Here is a 22,474-nt window from a genome sequence, read left to right as displayed (position 1 = left end):
AATTTATTATATCACAAAATATAATTACATATATAAAAATCGAAGCCATTTAGGCATAAAGAAATGAACATTAAAACAAAAAAACAATAGTTTTCAATTCTTTATTTATTCATACACAAATCTTTCACTTTCAGTTTCATCTAATTAATAAAAACACATGAGTAACAAAACTTATCGACAAAGTGCTAACGTATCAACTTAAATTATTTCACTTTAAAACTAAACATTGTCAAAATTAAAAACTCTTTCTGAAATTATAATGTCCAAATTACAATAATAATACAAAAGTCAACAGATTGAAAAGTATAAATGATAAATAAAATTAAAATTTAATCATTCTATTTCGCTATATACGTATATTTCCTTTATAACGCCTTATTCCGCGTATATGTATTATGTCTATAAGAGCGTAGTGTTAATACACTCCATTGTTCGCCCAAATTCTAGAGATTGCGTGTGGAGTAGGAAAATTTAAAAACGCATTCTCCTAAATAGGGATCGAAATTACGACCATCACATTTACAGTAAGACGCGGTCCCACTCACTGCTTTACAATGGGGTTTAATATATTTCTGTAATATAAATATCAGAATGAATTATACAATTATTTCTAATTACAAACATATACTACTATGTTGATTTTCTGAATATGACAACTTTGAACATAAACTTATAATAATTCGTATAATAATTATATATCATTTTTATTCATTATTCATATCAATTATCAATATTCCTATTAAATTGTACACAAAATTAAAGCTTATTTTTATATTAAAAATTACACATATTATATAAATTTCAGAAAAAATATTATATAGACATCCTTTATTGAGACAGAAATAGATCCTATATATAGTATAGATTTACATTTTGCTGTTCGACGACGTCGTAGCACAGTGTCAGATTGAGAACGCGACGGTTGAGAGTTTGATTCCGTATCACCCACTCTGGTAACCAGATAGTGCACCGTTGCGTTCGGCCACCCTATACGCAATGCCTTGAAAATTGGGGATGTCTTGACTATAGGTAGTAGGTTCCCTCTGCCTATTATTGTAACAAGTTGTGTAAATTATCATATCTATGTAATAAAAAAGCAAAGTATTAAATATATTTCATTATAAATAGTTTCCAAACAGAAATTTGGTGTTTCATTGAAACACTTGTTTACTGCAAATATTGGCACTAAGCCAGTATAATTTATAAACGGACTTCTTACAATATATACTAAATAATATTTTTCACATTCGTATTTTAACTACGCCTATAAATTTTGCAATACTTATCATTTAAACATAATAGTAAGATTTTCAATTAATTATTACATTTTTTTAGGCAGAAGGGATCTGTTGATAAACACTGTATACTAAGCACTTCCCAACATTTCTGACAATGCATATTGCACAGAGACTTCAACACCATGCTTTCTCCTATAATCAGAATGTAGAAATAAAAACAACTTATTTCTCTGAATGGGATTTGAACCTGCAAGCGTTACATTTACAGTTTGAAGCGACGCCACAACAGGTATATTTATATATATTCATACATTTACCAATATTTATACAAGGTATAAAAATAGTTGATAAATAATTGGCACCTAGGTGAATAAACTAGCATTATTTAACAAGCACTACTTTTTAATAAAGACAAGATGTAATAGAAAATGTAAAAAAAACACACATACAAACCTACAAAAAGTTAATCTTATACCAAAATATTAAATGTAGAGTAATTGTAATGTTTTTTATTTAACATTAACTCAACTACTGTGTTGAAGTAGTGTGTTGAATGTTTTCAGCATTCCTCACAGCTTGCTCTTTTCTCGGCAAAGCTTTATAAGATTTTAAGAACCGGAACCCTCTGGAAGACTATCCCACATTCCCCTATTGTTTCTTATGATACTTAAACTCCCCCTTATCAAATAACTACTCTTAATTCTTATATTGGATCTGGCCACCGTTCTTTTCATGCTACATCAAAATTCTTGCACACTTATTACAACTTATTTGTATTATTGGCATAAGGTTCTGCTAAACCTAATTCTGCATACATTTTCCAAAAAATATTTTTCTATCTTTGGTGGAATATGTACTTTAAAAATGTTATAAAAGGTTATTTTCATTTTGAGGCTACATGATGACAATTTTAAATAAATAAAATAAATTTTAGATGAGTTAATTATGATGACTTACATATTACTTTTTTATTATTTTCAATAATAAATTGTATCTCAAATTTACTAATAATCAACCAGCAATGGTTAAAGTATGTGCAAGAGGTATGACAGTGAAATCTCTTTATAATTTGCTAAAAGATCTGTCTGTCTAGAACTACTATCAATTCATATCTAGAACATACTTCAAAGGGGGCTCTAGGGGTATTAAAAGTGTGAAGGTGAGTGTTAAACATGTTTAAAGGGTTCCCATACACCTATACTTAGTTAATAAGTCACAGGTACTGCTCCGAGTTCCTCACTCTGCAACGCCACCCTCTCACGCAATGTTTCCAGGGAATGGTGGGTAGTCTCTCCTCTCACATTTCTATATCCATTCTTGTGTGTTCAGGAACGAGGACACCAATTTTCCTTTTAGGTGACTCTTCTGATTCCTCAGAGTTAGATTTTTCTTTTTCCTCTTTTATCTTTTCTAGTACATTCTCTCTAGGTTTCCATACCACTAGTGACATTTGTGGCTTTTGTAATCTGTAACAATAAATTGAAGTTGAGACTATTGTGGAACAGCAGGACCGCACCAAACTGTCGTGGATTCAATCACCACTTGTGTAAAAAATTAAATCTGAATTATTTTCATTTAGAGGCCAGACTTGGCGCAGGGGCACAATTGTGTGATTTTAAATGTAGCTGATTGTGAGCTTGATCTCATGGACATGAAATATTTATTCGCATTAATATTTTCATTTAGCGTTGTATTGCAATGCCTCCAGAAATTAGAAGAAAATAGAGAACAGAGTGTCTTAACACTATGTATCCTCTGCCTACCCTGCTGTGATCGGGATACAACATGAAGTTGATTTTTTTATTTTCCTTTAGCAACTCTGGTGGTTATCAACAGAGTATAGTGTTGAATTCTACCATTCAAATGGGTGGAATATGGATAATCGAGTGTCTTAAACATCCTTTGCGGAAATATATTTAATTTCATATTATTTAATATACATATATTGTTTTCAAATTATTTTTAAATTTTCTAATTTTGTTTTATGATTTTTTATTGACCATTCTCTCCTGTGTTTAATAAAAATACCAAAAAAAGGTAGATAGAATTTTAAATACCTTTCAATTAAAGATGCAGGTAAAATGGGTTCGTCTTGGACTTTTTTTACATCGTCTGAGAGTACAATAGTGTGGCCTTTTAATTTCTCACTCAATGAACTTGTGTCAATACTCATTTCCATTACATCTTCACAGGCCAGTGAGTGTTTAGTATAGTTGGAAGATATGTGAAGTCCACTAAGATGTGCTGCCATTTTTTCCGCAGTTATGAATTGTTTTGCTGGACTGTAATAATCAATATGATAATTATATGTCATAAAAATTTGCATTAGACTAGTTGCACTTTGTACACTACATATAATAAGGACTTTAATCTTATAACAGAGCATACTCATACTTACACCGGAGGTTCAATATCTAAACTCTTCCTTTTACAATGGACTACTTGTGTAGCCTTAGCTTCTGGTGCTTGTGCCGTAAATTGTACTAAATTTGGTGGGGATTGCATACTCCAAGGTATACTTTGAACGTTCCATGGACTGCCTGTTGGTACTGGCATAGTATGAGGTTCCTGAGTCCCATGGTTGTAAGAGCCTGATGAAGCCAGGGCTTGCTGTGCGAACATTTGTTTTGCCAGTTCATCTGACTGGCTGTATTGGTAAGGCGGGTATCCGTATATGTTCATTTTTCATAAAAAAAACCTTAATTATTTCTAATTTTCAGTGTGCCGTAAGTAATATTTATATAATGAGAAATGAAAAACGCAAAATTCAACGCAAAAATACAGTATAACAACACAAAACACAACTTGAATTTGCTTAACCTGACACTTCTAGAAACAGACAACATATTAAATACATACATAGTACTAGAATAGAAACAAGTGATTTTTTGTTGAACAGATTATAAATGATAAAAACTGTATTAGCTATGTAGAATATTCTAGAATCTGTATTTTATTGTTGCTAATTTCCATAAATTTTACTATGTTTATATAAATAAATATAATAAAATGTAGAATTATAATTTTAATAACATTTTTTGGAAATAATATTTTATTTGTACGATAGGCAATACAATAACAATTATATATAAATAGCAATCATAATTTATAAACATGTTATATACATGACATATGTCAGATTCTGTTCGTGATAGTCGTTGATAATTGTTGGGAGTTGCTTCATTGATTGCATTCAACTGTATTTTTTCCCTTTTTAGTTCAATAATCAATTATGATATGCCTTTCACTTTAGTAGAAAACGTGTATTTACTGTAAAAATTGATACATATAGGTTTCAAAAGTCGTGGTTACCCTTGATCTCTATATACACAATTTCCGAAATCGTTGCAATGTCTTATAACTGAGTTGTTCCATAAAAACAAAAATGGGATTGGATTTTGATGTTTTGGAGTTTTGTAAGAAATTAAGACAAAATAGGCCTCCTCCTTATCAATGTCCTTTGGAAAAATGTGACAAAGTTTATAAAAGCCTGTGTGGCTTACAATATCACTTAGTTAATTACGATCATGACAATCCGACACCGGTAACTCCCGCAATTGCAAGCCACCGCAAGAAGGGAAGAGCCAGGGCCGCAGTGACAACTGGGGATATAGCTTTACAGAGTCCTCCTAAGGAAGCGCTAACTTTCGCAGAAGCGCAAAAAGTAGTACAATTTGAGATTGATGGTAAAATCAGTAGAATACCGATAGATCAGCCGTTACCTATTATTTCTTTGGAAGAATGGGAGAAAAAGAATGCGGAGCTTGAGAAACCTCTGCCTTTCGTAGAACCTCCAGCAGAACCTCATGTAAAACTACCTGAAGCTTCTTTTCGTGTAAGTAAATATATATGTTTTGTAAATTTATTTATTTCAATATTTAAATAATAATAACAATTGAAGCAGTTGAACCACAACTGACTGTAACATCTGACTGTAAAAGCATTGGTGATGGCTTCAATTACTACTTCAGGGATATTTAAGTGATTGTCATTCCTTTGCTATAGCATTCAGTTCCAGTTCCAGGTAAGAAAATAGGGATGCAGTGACTTAACTCTAGCTTCCCCTAGTCTAGGCTGCTATTTGGAATAATAAGTGAAGATGCTAAAAAATATACCAATTTCAAAATAAAATTTGCAGTTAATACCCGATTATAATGAAAGAGTATGTGATGCACCACCTCGGCCAAATGCTTACATCAGATTCATAGAAAAATCAGCTGAAGAACTGGATGGTGAAGTAGAATATGATGTGGATGAAGAAGATACAGCATGGTTGGCTATCATCAACAAGAATAGAGTTAAACAAGGCTTGCCTCCAGTGTCTGTTGATACATTGGAATTGTTAATGGATAGACTTGAAAAGGAATCATATTTTCAGGTATGTTTGATTTTCATATTATTAGGTTAATTTAATTATTAAAATTTAAATATTAATTTAATTATCATTTTTATGTTCTGTAATATTTTCATTTTTATTATTCATGTCATAAAATATGTAACATGTCATATATATTTTTAAAATTAAAACAACAAACAAATCCTTAAAAAGGCAACTAATGTGATTCCTATACAATATAGATATATATCCAATTTTAAACTTACACTTATATAAAATAGTATATTTTCTTAGTAGTTAAATCATGTTATAATAGTTTTCCAATTATATTTATTTTATTTTTGACATCAGGCAACTCAAAATGGACAACAAACAGCTGCAACAGTAGACGAAGATGCAGTCTGCTGTATTTGTATGGACGGAGAATGTCAGAACACAAATGTTATTTTATTTTGTGATATGTGTAATCTGGCTGTCCATCAGGATTGTTATGGGGTATGATTAATTTTGAATTTACTTAAAAAAAGCATATTGATAGCATCAATATCATATTTGTGAATTAAACATAAATTAAAAAATGTATGTTTCAATCAAGAAATTCTTCGATTACTTTTCGATTCTGATATGATTTTTCTTGAAGAATATATATTCTTTTATAGGTTACCATGAGAAGTTACCCATGAACTGACAGAATAATTGAAGATCATATATCTTACTATTTGACCTTCAGTTACAAAGCCTCCTAAAATTTTTATTTCCATTGTAAAAAGAGCCAAGCTCACTTCACCACCAATTTGGAGAAATACTTAACTTTTTATTAATATCTCCTAAAAAGATACAAAGTTGAGAAAGTAAATGAGAACACTTGTTTGTATTTTGCATTCTTATTTCCAGGTACCATATATTCCAGAAGGACAATGGCTGTGTAGGAGATGTTTACAATCACCATCGCGTCTTGTTAATTGTGTTTTGTGTCCTAATACTGGAGGTAAAATCTTTTTCCAGAATTGGTAAAATACGATGTTTTTTTATGTTCCCGTTGTATCCCACATATACTAGAGTCGGTAAAGGGAACCTAGTGCTAAGTCACTCCGCTCCCCACTTTCCGCTGAATTCTGGAGGCACTTTGATGTTGAGGCAAAGCGCGGTGTTGAGTTTCGCCGCTCAACACGCAATGCCTCGAGTATTTGGCGTCGCTTGGGGTTTAACACTGGGTTCCCTCTGTCTACCTTACTATGTGGGATACAGCATAAATTGAAGCAGAAGATGTATTTAAGTCCACATTGCAGGTGCTTTCAAGCAAACAGATCAAGGGACATGGGCGCATGTAGTTTGCGCATTGTGGATACCTGAAGTGCGTTTTGCTAATACTGTGTTTTTGGAACCTATTGGTATGTATTTATTTTGTGTAATACCACTTTGAGTTCTTATTAAATTTAAATTTCTTAATGCTAGGATTATTTCAAACCATAAATTTGTATAGTTAAATATATAGTTGTTTTATTTTTGTTTGAAATATTCTTATAAAATTTTGATCTTGTTGAGATATACTTCACATTGAAGTATACTTTTAATTTCGCTCAATATATTTTAAACTGATGTTCGTTTCTTGTGTTGTACTTATATATTTATTTAAACAGTTGCTCATACAAAAAAATATTAAACAATGTCATTATTAATCATCATCATCATCATCATCAGCCTGTCCTCGTCCACTGCTGGACATAGGCCTCTCCAATGGCACGCCACTGAGCTCGATCTTCAGCTCTTCGTATCCAGCCGCTGCCCGCTACTTTGCGAATATCGTCACCCCATCTAGCTGGAGGACGTCCTACATTACGCTTGCCGAGGCGTGGTCTCCACTGTAGAACGCGCTTACCCCAACGGTCATCGGTTCTGCGGCAAATGTGACCAGCCCATTGCCACTTCAGCCTGCTAATCCTTTGGGCTATGTCGATAGCATTGGTTCTCTGTCGGATAACTTCATTTTGAATTCGATCCTTCAGAGATATTCCAAGCATAGCCCTTTCCATAGCACGCTGAGCGACTTTAAGCTGGTGGACCAATCGCACTGTCAGTGTCCACGTCTCGGCTCCGTATGTCATAACTGGTAGGACGCACTCATTAAAGACCTTCGTCTTTAGACTTTGCGGTATTGATGACGAAAAGACATCACGCAGTTGCCCATATGCCGCCCAACCAAGCTGTATTCTTCTGCGAGCCTCCATCTCGAAGTTGTTTCTACCTAACTGTACAGTTTGACCAAGATAGACATATTCCTGAACAACTTCGAGAGGTACCCCATGAAGTGCAATCGGTTCCGGAATTACATGTTCGTTGAACATTATCTTGGTTTTATCCAAGTTCATCCGAAGACCGATGCGAGCAGAAGATTCAGCCAAGGTGCTCAACATGTATTGCAGGTCCTGCACGGTTTCAGCAACAATGACAATGTCGTCTGCAAACCGCAAGTGTGAGAGAAATTTGCCATCTAAGTTTATGCCCCGTCCTTTCCAGTGCAGCGTCTTGAACATATCCTCCAATGCATTAGTGAATAATTTGGGAGAAATTACGTCCCCTTGTCTCACTCCTCGATGCAGGTGGATAAGTTTAGACTGCTGATTCTGTACTTGGACGGTCATAGTCGCTGCATTATAAAGGCTTCCCAACACTTTGATATATCGCCAATCGACTTGGCATCGTTGCAAGGACTCAAGAACAGACCAGATTTCAATGGTGTCGAAGGCTTTCTCATAGTCCACAAACGCTAGGCACAAGGGAAGATTATACTCTTCGGTCTTCTGTATAATCTGCCGTACCGTGTGAATATGGTCTATGGTACTATAGCCTTTGCGAAATCCGGCCTGTTCGGCAGGTTGAAATTCATCAAGTCTACGCGCAAGACGATTCGTGATGACCCTAGAAAACAGCTTATAGACATGGCTCAACAAGGAAATTGGTCGGTAGTTTTTCAATAGGGTTTTGTCTCCCTTTTTGAAAAACAAGACGACAATACTATTGCTCCATGCCTTTGGAGTTTTTCCCGAAAACAAGACGGAATTGAATATACGTTGGAGACATGTAAGTATAGGTTTTCCGCCTGCTTTTAGTAACTCCGTCGTTATTCCGTCTTCTCCTGGTGCTTTTCTATTCTTAAGCTGCCCCAAGGCCATCGAAATTTCGTCCTGTGTTACTTCCGGCAAGTTGTCTGTGAGGCGGCGTGATAAAGTGGCTCTGGGATCTCCCGATTCGGGCTTGGGACGGGACGCTTTTGAAGCATAAAGTTTACCGTAGAAATCCTCGATTTCCATAAGAATTTCCGGCTTGGAGGCGGCAACTTTTCGATTAAAAGTGGTCAACTTCGTCAGATGACTTCGGCCTAATCGTCGAGCGAAGACTTTTGACCCCCGATTTTGCTCGATCGCTTCTTTTATACAACGTGTATTGGAGCTTCGGAGGTCGCGTCTTATCAGCTTAGATATTTGCTTATTCAAATTTGATGAAGTGCCATTGGGATTTTCACGTCGCCTTTGCATTAGCCGTAGAGATTCCCCCGAAAGTTTGGATTTCTTAGTAGAATTTTGCGTCTGGTAGAATTTTGTCCCTTCATCACGAAGAATTCCCACCACTTGGTCTAGCTTATGGTCAATGTTAACGTCGCTTGTAGTTTCCAGGACAGCAAATCGGTTCTCCAGTTTCAGCTGAAATGTTTCAGACCCAGCAACAGTTTGAAGCAGATTTGGTCGAAGTGTAGATTTTATGAGACGTAGGCGTTCGAGTTTATAGTGAACATTTAGAGTGCCTCGTACAAGACGATGATCACTTCCGGTGTTAAACCTAGTGACGACGGAGACATCCCTAAATATTCGTCTTTTGTCTGATATAATGTAGTCTATCTCACTTCGTGTCACAGCGTCAGGGCTTTGCCACGTCCACCTCCGCTTAGGATGTTTTTTAAAGTAAGAGTTCATTACAAACAGCCCCTCTTTCTCCAGGAAGTTGACGAGCATTTGCCCCCTGTGATTCCTGCTTCCAAATCCATATGGTCCTACTACCGATTCTCTGTTAGGTTGTACTCCCACTTTGGCGTTGAAATCCCCCATGACAACGTTAAAGTGGGCCTTTTGAGTGCTATGTAAGGCTTTTGTGATGTCTTCATACATTTCTTCCACTTCATTATCGGAGTGTGTCGAAGTCGGTGCGTATACTTGAATTATCTTGAGATTATATCTTTTGGTAAGTCTAATCACAAGGTACGCTACCCTCGTCGACACACTTGATATTTCTATAACGTTGTCAGACAGAGTCTTGTGGACCATAAACCCCACACCGCCTTGGGATAGTTGGTCTCCCTCTCTGAAGTACATAAGATGACCTGACTCTAAAGTTATGGTATCCTCCCCCTCTCGTCGGACTTCACATAAACCCAAGATGTGCCACTTGATATTGGTCAGCTCCTCCTCAAGCTGCGCTAGATGTTCGTCGAGCCGTAGCGTGCGTCCGTTATACGTAGCCAGAGTCAGTTGGTGTCGGCGGCCTACCGTAGCCCGGGGATTCTTAGCACCCTCTGCCCCGCCGTTACCAAAGCCGCCACCTTGGCTTGGAATAGCGGAGCGACCGGGAACTGAGGGCCTTTGTCTGTGGTTGTAGTGTGCCATTAAGGTTGTTGCCCGTAATCACCACGCTGGGCATGCGTGTTGGTGATCGCAGGACGTAACTTCTCGCATCGGTAGCGCTGCTGCCCGTTACCAATCTAAAATTTAGCTACGTCTAAATGGAATGGTTATACCGCCATTAGTCGGTCGCCAGAGCCTCGTTCGTTATTTGGCAGGGTGCACCACGTGCAGGTGAGGTTGGCTGAGAGTACTGAGATGGAATTGTACTCCCTTACACCTTACATTATTAATACATAATACATATTAAAAGAAATTTCAAGATTTGTTTTTTTCCCAGATTCAATAGAAATGATACCAGCGGCAAGATGGAAGTTACAGTGTATGGTGTGTAAGCAACGCGGCGCTGGCGCCTGCATACAGTGTCATAGGAGCAATTGTTATTCCGCTTTCCATGTCACTTGCGCTCAGCAAGCTGGGTAAATGGTTTCTTTTTAATGTTCAGATAATTATCCAAAACTTTATTATGTTTCCATAGATTACTAGTGGGCCCGGACGCGGCTACGCCCGCGAAAATATAAGCCCAAATAATTAAAATAAGTTAAAAAATAATAATAAGTGGAGATTTATTATTAGAAAAAATATCTGAGTAACTGAAATGAACAAACAAAAGAAGTAAAAGTAACTAAAGGAAATTTTTAATATTAGAAAAAATACCTAAAGTTTTTTTATCGCGCATTTTTCTAAATTAATTAATTATTAATTTTTGCGAACAATATTAAATAAAATCCGAAATGATTAAAATTACCATATTTTAAGTGTATAACATCCATAAACAGCAAATAATTACATAAAAAATAATAGTAATTCGAAAATATATAAAAAATTACAAAACCATCAAAGTCATCTGCCCGTTCGCATCGGTCATACTATACCACTCGTAGGCTAGGTCATTTCGAATTAGTAACATCTCCTTATTTATTAGAATGCTATATAGTAAACTATAATTTCCATCTAGATAAAATGCTAAAAGTGACTATTATATTTATTTTCATAAGGATGAATATCAAATTATAGAAATCATCTAATTTTTGTTAATGTATATAAATCTATATCGGCGCGCGCCATGCACGCATTAGGCAAACTCACTTTGGGTGACGTTTTCTTAAAACAACAAACTTTGCAAGCCGTTGCTTAGCAACGCGTAGCGACGATTGTTATTAACATGGCGGAATAAATTGCATGTCAATTTAAAATGTATTTAATATATTAGTATATATCGACAATATTACAAATATAAGAAAAAAAAGTATCCTATGTTCATCCCGGTACTCTCATGTATCTCTATATGTGTATTTTATTACAATTAAATTAGCGGTTTGGGCCTGATTGCGTAAAAGACAGACAGACAGACAGAGTTACTTTCGAATTTATAATATAGGTATGGATTAATACATCACAGAAATCTTAAAAGATATACCAACTAAAACCACAAGGTTTTTTTAATATAACAAAACAGTTTTTGTTTTATAATTATGATTTTATACTGTGTGTGTTGTCAATTTTTTGTTTATATAAAATAAAATCAATGTGTGTGTTGTCAATAAATAAATATAAAATCAGTTTTTTACTTTTTCTCCTCTAAAATTTCCTGTTTTAGAGTTGCTCAACACTTAATATGCAAATGTCTTAAATTCAGACGAAAACAAGCGAGTGAAGTGTCCTTACACTAAGTTAGAGAAATACCATAAAAAATAGTTATTCAATTGTGAAATTTCTAGATTATACATGAAAATGGAAGCAGCGGGCACGGGGCGGGACCCCAGCCAACCAGTGCAGGTCGCCAAGATGGCATACTGTGATGCTCATACACCAGCTCATATATTACAAGTAATGTTGATTATTTATATTGGTTTTTAGATATCATTTAACTATACTAATATTATAAAATTGAAAAGTTTAATTGATTGAACGAGCTAAGCTCAGGAACTACTGGCCTGAGTTCAAGAATTTTTTTTTCTGTTAATATACAATTTATCTAGATAAATTGATTTAATATTAATAAATTAAAAAAATGATTTAATCAACAACTTATCTTGATAAATTGATGATCTTGAAAAAAACATTTTTATAGTACTAGAAAACAACATTTTGATAGTACTAGGCTATACACCTTAATAGTTTTAATGTAATCTACTGTAGTAGCGGTTTGAGTTACCTCTGGCAGGTAGAATGTGTCATATATCATACATAACTTCTAGTTGATGACTAGTTTGTTTATATGTAGTAATCTAGTTTGTTTATGTATTTTTAATATGTTTCACCTTAAATATATCAAGATCTAATTTTAAGTTTTCAGTGGATAAAATTATAAAATGAATTGCTAATTAATTAATGTTATCTCAAAAAGGAAAGAAGAGCACTAGAATCTGAAGGTGACACTAAAACAACAGACCTTACAGCTATCAGGCAAAAGGGTCGTGAGAAAATTAAACAGGTATAATATTATTATTTTTTAACATAATTAATAAGCATACAATTTTATTAAGATCTGTTTAATAAAAGTAGAAAGTAGGTACGTTTTATATAATTAAAACATATTTTTTATTAAAGTTGATTATGGTTATAGTGTATGTAGCAGTTAGTTATAACTGAATGTTAAAACAGTGCACTCTCCACTTTCCAATTGTACGAGGTTCGAGGCTGTCGTGGCGCCGGTGCAAAGCGTTCTGCTGGACGATTCGGATTTTGATTCCCACTGGAATCAAAAATCACATCGCACCCACAACCGTCGCGATACAGTCACACCTTTGTGCCCCTGGGCCACGATGGCCTATTTAATATTGTAACGATAAAAAATGTAGTGTTGAGTTCCCTCACTCAACACATAAAGTCGCAAAAATGAGGGAAAAGTGAAGAAAGAAGTGCCTTTTCAATAGTTCCTTCTGCCTAGGCTGCTATACCAGTACCGGAGTTATTTTGATTCGACGATTTAAAAGTACTTACAAAAGTTGAAATAAAAAAATATTTTGATCTATTATTTATATCCCCAGGCGCGGCGTGTCCTCGCCTTAAAGCGAACATGGGCCCCAGTGGTGCTAGTACCAACTTTACCAGCTGAGCGCGTAGCAGAAGTGGCGCAACTGGCCCACGGCCCACCACCAGCTCGGGCCCAACTCATGAAACGACTCCTTGCCTATTGGACCCTGAAACGACACAGCCGTAATGGGGTCCCATTATTGAGACGGTTGCAGAGCCTGACCAGCCATCATGGTATGTAGCGTTAGTATTTTGTGTTATATGCGAAATGTTTGTTGTGTTTATTTTATTTTTTGTATAAAGAAAAACCTTAGAAAATTTAATGATCTTTTATTTTAATACTAACGGACCCGCGCGGCTTCGTCCGCTTGAACTATGCGAATATTTACTTATTATAATTATGAAAATATATTCAATTATTTTGTGGTGAATGTTAAAATAGTACTTAGTATTCGTTTCATAATATTATTTTAAAATTATTTTCAGGTACCAGAGGTATCCAAGATGGCACGGTCAATGTACGCGAACTGTGCAATCAACTTAAATATTGGCAGAGAATACGTCAAGATTTGGAAAGGGCTCGGTACGAAACTATGATTTTATATTGTTATCATAAATATTTTTTTCGCTCTGGTATAGCGCCGTTGAGTTCCGCCACTCAACATATAATATCTCGAAAATTGCATGGAAAGAGAAGAACGGAGACACATTTCTCACTTGTTCTTAGTGTCACAACACATCTTTTCACTACCTTTTTTGAATAAAATTGATTAACATATTTTTGATTGTTAATAGATTACTCTGTGAGCTGGTGCGCAAGCGCGAGCGGCTCAAGGCAGAGTACACGCGCGTGTGGGAGCGCTGCGTGCTGCACTCGCTGCGGCCCGAGCGCGCCGCGCTGCATAAGCTGCTGCGCCTGTTGCGCCACGCCGACCTCAGCGACGTGTTTACAGAGCCTGTGGACCTGCTTGAGGTGCGTGCGTGCGTGTGTGTGTGTGGGAGCGTGTGTGTGTGCATGCGTGAATGTGAGCGCGAGCGTGTGTGCGCGCGCATGGTCGTGGTGCTACGCTTCCATTTCATAATCATCTCTTGACTTGTTTTTTTTCAATCCACTTTACTAATTACAAAGGGTTTTCAGAACTGGAAAACGCAGTGTCTTAACACTATGTTAAAGTTAAATTATATTACAGGTGCCAGATTACAGTACGATAGTAAAACATCCTATGGATTTGAGCACCATGGGCAAGAAGTTAGACCGAGGTGCGTATAAGACGGTAGACGACGTTGAAGCAGACTTCCAGCTCATGATAGATAATTGTCTCACCTATAATAATAAGGATACTGTGTTTTATAAGTAAGTAATATTTGTTAGTATAGATTATTAATAATTTTAGATTTTAAAGTCTTCTAATTGTTAATTCCTTTTTGAAGTTTGAGAAACTATGTCGATAAGAAAGCGGCCGTCGAACGTTACTTCGTTGATTTAAAACAATGTTTCTACTTAAATACAGCGCGGTTGACGACTCGTGTTAGTGGTGGTACTTAAGCTAAAGTTAAGCTTATTTTGTAAAAGCAGAAGAAAATAATGAAAAGTAAAAAAATACTAAAACATTTAGCAACCATCTACAGCTAACTTCAAAGCGGCCAAGACTCATCAACCGTAGAAACTAATAAATATTTATTTTTTCGCTGTTAAATAACTAAAATACCTTTATCTACAATAACATTATATTTGTTATTTTAGCCTAACAACTAATATAACCCATATTAATAACCATATTCACTATTTAAATCAGGGCGGGTATAAAAATGCGTGAACAGTGCGTCCCGATATTCCGTCAGGGGCGCCGCGACGTGATCGAGGCGGGCATGGCGGCGCTGGCGGGGCTCGGGGAGGTGGATGAGAGGCGCTCCAGCTCGGATAGCGACCATACTGCCGGTGAGATAATCAGGCTTAAAATTCTGTAAATTTATAGTTATGTTATAGTTAATTTATAGATACTGTTTTAAGTGAAACTCTTATACTAGATTGATCACGTATATTTAGTTATGTACATTTTTGGTAGGACTTCCTGACGTTTCGAACACGGAAGTGACCACGAAATAATGTTAACAAAATACAAATTCTCCTGAGTATAGAAATAGCTCCAATTCATTCCAATTATCTTATAATTTAATGAAATATTTAATTATTTTAATATTTGTATTTTTTCTGCAGGGTACACTATCCCGCACACAATAGGATACGTAGTGTTAAAATACTCCCTTCCCCCATTTCGCCGAATCCTGGAGCACTGCGCGCTTAACACGCAATATTTATTTTTATTTTATTTCCCTCGCTTAGAATACAAAATGTTTATTTATACATTTCTATTTAACTATGCATGCAGGTTAAATCTACTTTATTTATAAATATAATAAATGTTTCAGAGACTCGCAGTGAACGAGAAGTATCTGTAGCTCGCAGTGAGAGACGTCAAACAAGTGTTCGTGGGGATACAGATGATGAAAATAATACTGTATGTATTGTGTTAATTATGATAATTGGCAATAATAACAGTAACCTAAGCCCTAGTGGCACGGGGGGGAGGACTATACTCTGGACTGTGTGATGCTAAAAAAAACTTAACTATTATACACACTATTGCAGATGTTTTTAGTTTGATATTCATTATCCTAGTTAAATCCCAGATGGGGATTTTGAAAAACTTTTTGTAATGTATTTATATTAAACAGGAATTTTCATATATTTTTGTATATTGGAATAATTGAAAGATAGATCTAGAACTCCATTAATTAATTTTTTTCATATACCTTTTTACAGACGTTGCAATTATTGTAATAAATTAACTTTAATTTATATAATTTCAGAGAGACGATTCCCCTTCAAAAGGCAAAGTGAACAGAAACTGGTGGAGAGGCAGAGGCAGAGGTCGTGGGAGGCGAGGCCGTCGCGGACGGGGACGCGCCTCGCAATCTGCACCGCGACAGCCGAGAGAGATAGGTAGTGTTTTACTATGGGATTTATTGTGATATGTAAACGGTATTACTACAAATAAATAAAATCAGCTTCACGATGTATCCCGCACACAGCAGGGTAGGTAGAGGGAACCAAGTGTTAAGACACTCCGTTCCCCACTTTCCGCCGTATTCCGAAGGTGTGTGTTGAGTGGTGGAAATCAACGTCACGCTTTGCCTCGACACCAGAGCGGAGAAATGAAAATATCATGTAGAACTTTTTATTACAGACACACCCACAACAGATTCAGAAACGCCCATAATGCCTAAGAAAACAGTGGAACGCACCCAAAAGTTGGCGACACCAGAGAAATCGCCTTCGAAACAACCCGAATCTAGTACCAGTACAAGCACTAGTGGTAATTATTTTCTTATTAATATCCTTGTTTTCATAAGTTATATTCAGCTAAGAATTACTTAAAGGTCCCGACTGTTAATCCTAATAAACTATTCGGCTTGTTTATTTTCTTTTTAGTTTTATGCAGCCGGGTTTTTTGTTTTTTCCCGACTGCTAAGGTAGGGTTACGTTTTTCGCGCGTATCTTGTATGTATGTATGTATGTATGTAATATTCTTTATTACCTCATATCTGCAGAACCGCCAAACCGATTTACATAATTGAAGTATCGTTACAAGACAAGCGCGAAAAACATAACCCTTCCCTAGCAGTCGGGAAAAAATATAAAAAATAATAATTAATAAATTATAATCCACAGGTCTGGGTCTACTGGGAGGTCTGAGGAAACCGACTTTATTAGTGTCGCCCTCTACACTCGCGACGCCACCTAAAAGTTTTGGATCTGATGGTAATACTTTTGTGTTATATTTATATATGTAGTACATTAAAAAAGTATTTAGTATTGATGACATATATTGCTATTGGTGACATATACATTATGTGTTTTTAGATAAACGTAATATATATTTAGCACGGCGTTGAGATCCACCACTCAACACGCGATGTCTCAAAAATTGCGGAATATGAAGAACGTCTCAAAACTGGGTTCCCTCTGCCTTTCCTACTATATGCGGGAAAAAATTAAGTAAATTAATATGAAAAAATACTTACTTACAGCAACACTACCAACACTTTCAGCAAGTATGGGGAGGGCGAATCTAGAAACTTCTCCCAGAAAGAAAGGGCGAGGACGACCGCGGAAACAAGATAAAGATAAGTATGTACCATCTCATTTCACTTTAGTCATGGACTACCACAATGTGTTTAAACGTTGGGTTTCCAATTATAATTACAAATAAATATTTCACATAGTTTTATTTCGTTATTAAAATAATCATTTTAACAAATATATTGTTTTATACAGAAATATAGGTGAACCTAGTGGAGAGGGTGCGGGGGTTCCCAGCAGTGCTTCCTTCTTACAGTACCGTGGCCCGCCCGGGGAAGTCGGCTCTGATAGCGATCTTGCCTTATCCAGGTAAGTGTAATACTTTTGGCTACATTAAGCCATACGTTCTCATAAAAGCTACGTCGAAATATATATTATGGTTTTTAACAAATTATTCGTGTCATTATTTTTTCAAGATGCATCGGTTTAAATTGCTGCTATAGATTTTTTATTATTACCTTTTTTTTGATGAACTTACATTTATAGAATATATATGTAGTTTATATATATATATATATATATATATATATATATATAAAAAAAACTTAACTATTATACACACTATTGCAGATGTTTTTAGTTTGATATTCATTATCCTAGTTAAATCCCAGATGGGGATTTTGAAAAACTTTTTGTAATGTATTTATATTAAACAGGAATTTTCATATATTTTTGTATATTGGAATATATATATATATATATATATATATATATATATATATATATATTATGGTATTTATATATTTATAGATTCAAATATAATATTTTTCTGTTATGCACTATACTCTCCCCGCTGTTCCATAGATATCCACTTCCACTGGTAGGCTGGAAGAGATTTCTTTTAGAAGTAAGCCCACCCTTGTCAACAAAATGTTTCTTCTTTAAATTTCTATATTTTGTTTTGTGCAATAAAGAATATAATAATAATAATAATTTATGGCACTTCGTTCCCCACTTTCTGCCTATTTTTCGAGGCAGCGTAGAGATTCGCCACTTAACAAAGTGGCGAATCTCTACGCTGCGTTTTGCCTTATTTAATTGACAGAGTAAAGAAATGAAAATATAGAAGTTTTCATTCCCCCGAGTGAGAATCGAACCCACTACTGTCGCGTCTACATCTTGTGCATTGTGTTACGCTTGTGCCTCTGCGCCACTACGGCTTTAATAAATAGTTATAATATTTTATAATTTTCCATACAAACAGATCGTCGAGCAGTAGTTCAGTGTGGTCGCAGTCTTGCTCCTCATGCACTCACTATGATGATGAAAATGCTTCAGACCACTCATGTTCGTTCAGCTCTAGTGATGGGTGAGATAACACTTTTAATAGCTTTCTTTTATAATTTTTTTATGCTAATTGTTTTAATAATATTAATGAAAAATAGTCAAACCAAAGATAATAATTTGATTAACTTGGAAAACATAATTATATTTTTTGAAAATATTTTTAGACACTATAATATTGTTGGTAGTAAGAAGTAAATAGAACAGACAACTTGCATCTTAATGTTTACTTTGTGATTAATCTATAAATTAGTATTGGGGATATTAAAAAATTAAATTAAATCAGCTTCATGCTATATAAGTAATAATAAACAATAATAAACATTTCCCTTCCAGATCAAGTTACAATGAGACAATGGATTCAACGGTAGAAGGTAGCGGGCCAGAGCCCAGAAGGCGTGGACGACGTGCTGCCGACGTTACTGAACCTCCTACTACTCCCGTTAAGGTATGGTAGAAGGTACCTAGTGTTAAGATGCGATAGATCTTTGATTCGCGGCATCGCCAGAGTTAATGTTCCTAAATATCTATGAATAATCATTAAAAAGTAAAAGTAATAATCGTGTAAATGTTTTTAATGTATATGCCAATTTATTTTTTTATCAAATTGTGGTCTTTGTTTTCTAAACCATTCTATGTCCGTGGTTATATTCTTAAAAATATGTGTTTAAAATTTTCATAAAAATCGATGAATAGTTTGCGCGTAAAAAACAAACGATATCACTATGACACATACTTTTATATATTATAAGGATTTAATTATTCCCCAGGGTCGTGGCACGAGATCGTCAACGTCCAAAACACCAGTGAAAACTACACAGTCTGATATACAGCTGGAGCCATTACAACTAGTTTGGGCGAAATGCAGGTATAAAAATAAATAGTACCTAACTCAAGACATTCATTAAAATAGTAAAAAAACGATGGAAGACAGTTCAATTTTTATTTAATAATGTAAAATTTAGTAATATTATATATTCTAAAATAAATGCCAGAGCAGAAGGTGTTCTCTTTTTTCATAAAATGACCCAAATATTTGTTGTAAAAAATATCATAATAATAGTGTCTCTAGTAGTTCATAAGTAAATGTATGTGTATCTCATATATGTATGTGTGTCTCATATATATATTTTTTTATATTACAGAGGCTACCCCTGGTACCCAGCTTTAATAATTGATCCAAAAATGCCAAAAGGATACATCTACAATGGAGTACCTCTACCCGTTCCGCCTCAAGATGTCTTAAATCTCAAGAAAAATTATGCCCATGAACCCATTTTATACTTAGTATTATTCTTTGACGTAAAAAGAACATGGCAATGGTTGCCACCAAATAAATTAGAATCTTTAGGCATAGATAAAGCCTTAGATCAAGCTAAGTTAATAGAATCAAGGAAACCAACTGATCGTAAAGCTGTCAAAAAGGCATATGGTGATGCAATGCAGTTTAGAAAACAAGTGGACGGCGATAAATGACACAGGTTTAGATATCGGTCCAAGAGACCGACTAGGAATAGAGCTTTCAGCTTTGGGACCTTCTCCATGATGCATATTCGTACTCCAGAAACTACTGATACTAGTGATTAGTTGAATAATTGTTATACCTCCTATGTATAGTACAGTCGATAACTTGTGGCCGCTCTGTTGGGTAATTGGTTTTCTGGTTACTTAATTTTTGTGCATTGTTCACTCGGGAAAAAAATAACAAAAAGTAAGAATAATCCTAAAATCAAATCTGTAAAGTCATCACAGCTAACTTCAGGGCAGCCACAACTCATTGATCATACTGTATTTACCATAATAGTGCAGCCTACAAAACAAGTGAATAAATGATACAGGTTTAGATATCGGTCCAAAAGACCGGCGAGGAACATAGCGTTCAGCTTTAGAACCTTCTCTATGAATCTCCTGAAACTACTGAATATTTTTTAATAAAATATAATGCATTGGTTTTTTTAAAAGTGTTTTTGAAGTGTTTTTTACTTTTGTTACTTGGAGTGATTTTTTTAATGTATTATACAATCACATTGCAACTAAATAAGCATTTAATGCTTAAATAACTTCTTTCTATATTTACTTACATATATTTAAAACTTTTGCTATTATTAAATTGAACTTACTATTTATATAAAATGGAATAAAATAATGTCTAGAAATTGATAATATCTGGATATTCAAAATTTAAATACTCTTATTGCCATAATTATTACTAGTGAATGTATATGTATTATCATACATGAAAAATATTAATGAAAGTAGGATATAATATTTTAAAATGGAATTCTTGTGCATATATCCATAGAGATTAAAGAATATCTATAAGTGTGTTTGTATATACTTTAAAATTACTTAGTACTTTTAGTAACATTAGGGATCGTCATGGCACAGCGTCTTGCTATAAACGCGACGGTTGTGGGTTCAATTCTCATTTTGGAAAAGAATTACTGTCATTGCCTCGCTCTTGTACCTGGTACTGTACTCAATGTCTGGAATATTGGGTGGTGCATGGGAAATGGAGTTAGTTAACCCCCTCGGGTTCATTGGTTCCCTCTACATACCCTGCTATATGTGGCTAAAAAGATTAGATTAGATATTTTTGCTTCAAACTGTATAAAGAATATAGCAGGGTATGCAGAAAGACCTAGCGTTAGAACAGTTCTAAGACAGACCATTCTCATTAAGCATCCTCACTTTCTGTTGAATTATGGAGGCATGTTGAGCGGTGGAACTTAACGCCGCGCTTTGCCTCCTTACCAGATCAAAAAATATTAAATATGTTGAGTAGGAATTGAAATCATAACCTGTTGCATTTACAGTCACATGTTTGTGCCCTTGCGCCACTACTGGCCTCCTATTATAAAAGAACAACATATAATATTAACATTGGATAAATTATTAAAAATTCCTAATAAATATATGTATTACATGTAGGAAATTGTAAATTAACTATGTATATAATATTATTACTATTATATACCTAATTACCTACTATATATAGATGTAATCTCATTGGAATTGAACTATTAGATTGAAAATAAACTATTCAAAAAATAAATTAAATTAAATGCTTAAACTTTTGTATTGTTCATATTATATGTATATTAATATAATAGAGAAGTAGTTTCGAGTTTCATAAATATCTCTTATGATGGCATTAATGTCAGGAGGAAGATGGGAATTTAATAAAATTATTATGCATTTATGTCTCGAAAAGGCCAATTTTGTATTTTAGTAAACTTATTTATATATCTAACTGTGACTCTGTTTATATTTTTTACTAAATGATGGCTAATGAAATTGAAATATCATTTTCAAAAGCTGAGCCGTTCTGCAGAAGCAGCACGAGGATTGTGGGTTTAATTCCGATTCAGGGGAATGATTTTTTTTTATTATTTTCTCGCTCTACTAACAAGTCAAAGTGCTGCGTTTAGTTCCGCCACTTCAACACACAATTTTTCTAAAATTAAGTAAAATATGAGGATAATACAGCGTGAAGCAAAAAGATGAATAAATTTGTACATTGAGAAGTTCCAATAGCGCAGGTAATGTATATATCATATTTATAAGTAAACAAAGGAATGTAAGGCTAGATTTATTTATTTGTCAAACTTTAACAACTTTTTGTTTTGTGTTAAATACTTTTGTGTTGTTTGTGTCAAATAAAATATTTGAATCCACTTTTTGTTTTCTTTGTAATTCTATTTCTTACTTTATATTTTATTTGATTAAATAAGCTGCACATATTTTATTACTGATTTCATACTTTGGATTGAACATAGGACAGTTGGTAGAGAGAATGTTCAGAGACTAGTTTCTGGTT

The 22,474-nt window shown here is 34.7% G+C and overlaps 2 protein-coding genes across 2 annotated transcripts; one reads left to right on the top strand and one right to left on the bottom strand.

Annotated features, from left to right (window-relative positions):
- Window positions 1-87: 87 nt before the first annotated feature.
- LOC146540440 (uncharacterized) lies at window positions 88-4,105 on the bottom strand. Its single transcript, XM_085200776.1, has 3 exons — window positions 3,637-4,105; window positions 3,296-3,520; window positions 88-2,704 (listed from the first exon to the last, which is right to left on the bottom strand). Exons 1-3 carry the CDS (start codon window positions 3,918-3,920, stop codon window positions 2,536-2,538), a joined length of 678 nt encoding a protein of 225 aa, XP_085056902.1. The 5' UTR covers window positions 3,921-4,105; the 3' UTR covers window positions 88-2,535.
- Window positions 4,106-4,440: 335 nt separating this feature from the next.
- Br140 (bromodomain-containing protein 140) lies at window positions 4,441-22,331 on the top strand. Its single transcript, XM_085199707.1, has 23 exons — window positions 4,441-5,073; window positions 5,377-5,616; window positions 5,926-6,069; window positions 6,469-6,562; window positions 6,864-6,965; window positions 10,528-10,666; window positions 11,969-12,077; window positions 12,598-12,684; window positions 13,241-13,460; window positions 13,713-13,809; window positions 14,022-14,199; window positions 14,417-14,580; window positions 15,023-15,165; window positions 15,657-15,745; window positions 16,098-16,230; window positions 16,475-16,603; window positions 16,960-17,049; window positions 17,319-17,418; window positions 17,566-17,679; window positions 18,575-18,679; window positions 18,991-19,102; window positions 19,425-19,522; window positions 19,800-22,331. The coding sequence occupies exons 1-23, from the start codon at window positions 4,624-4,626 to the stop codon at window positions 20,128-20,130; spliced, it is 3,468 nt and encodes a 1,155-aa protein (XP_085055833.1). The 5' UTR covers window positions 4,441-4,623; the 3' UTR covers window positions 20,131-22,331.
- Window positions 22,332-22,474: the final 143 nt, after the last annotated feature.

Source organism: Heliconius melpomene, chromosome 2 (genome assembly GCF_056956725.1).
Source record: "Heliconius melpomene rosina isolate 202511_hmr_F chromosome 2, ASM5695672v1, whole genome shotgun sequence".
NCBI classification, from domain to species: Eukaryota; Metazoa; Arthropoda; class Insecta; order Lepidoptera; family Nymphalidae; genus Heliconius; species Heliconius melpomene.
This window is presented reverse-complemented; position numbering and strand designations above follow the sequence as displayed.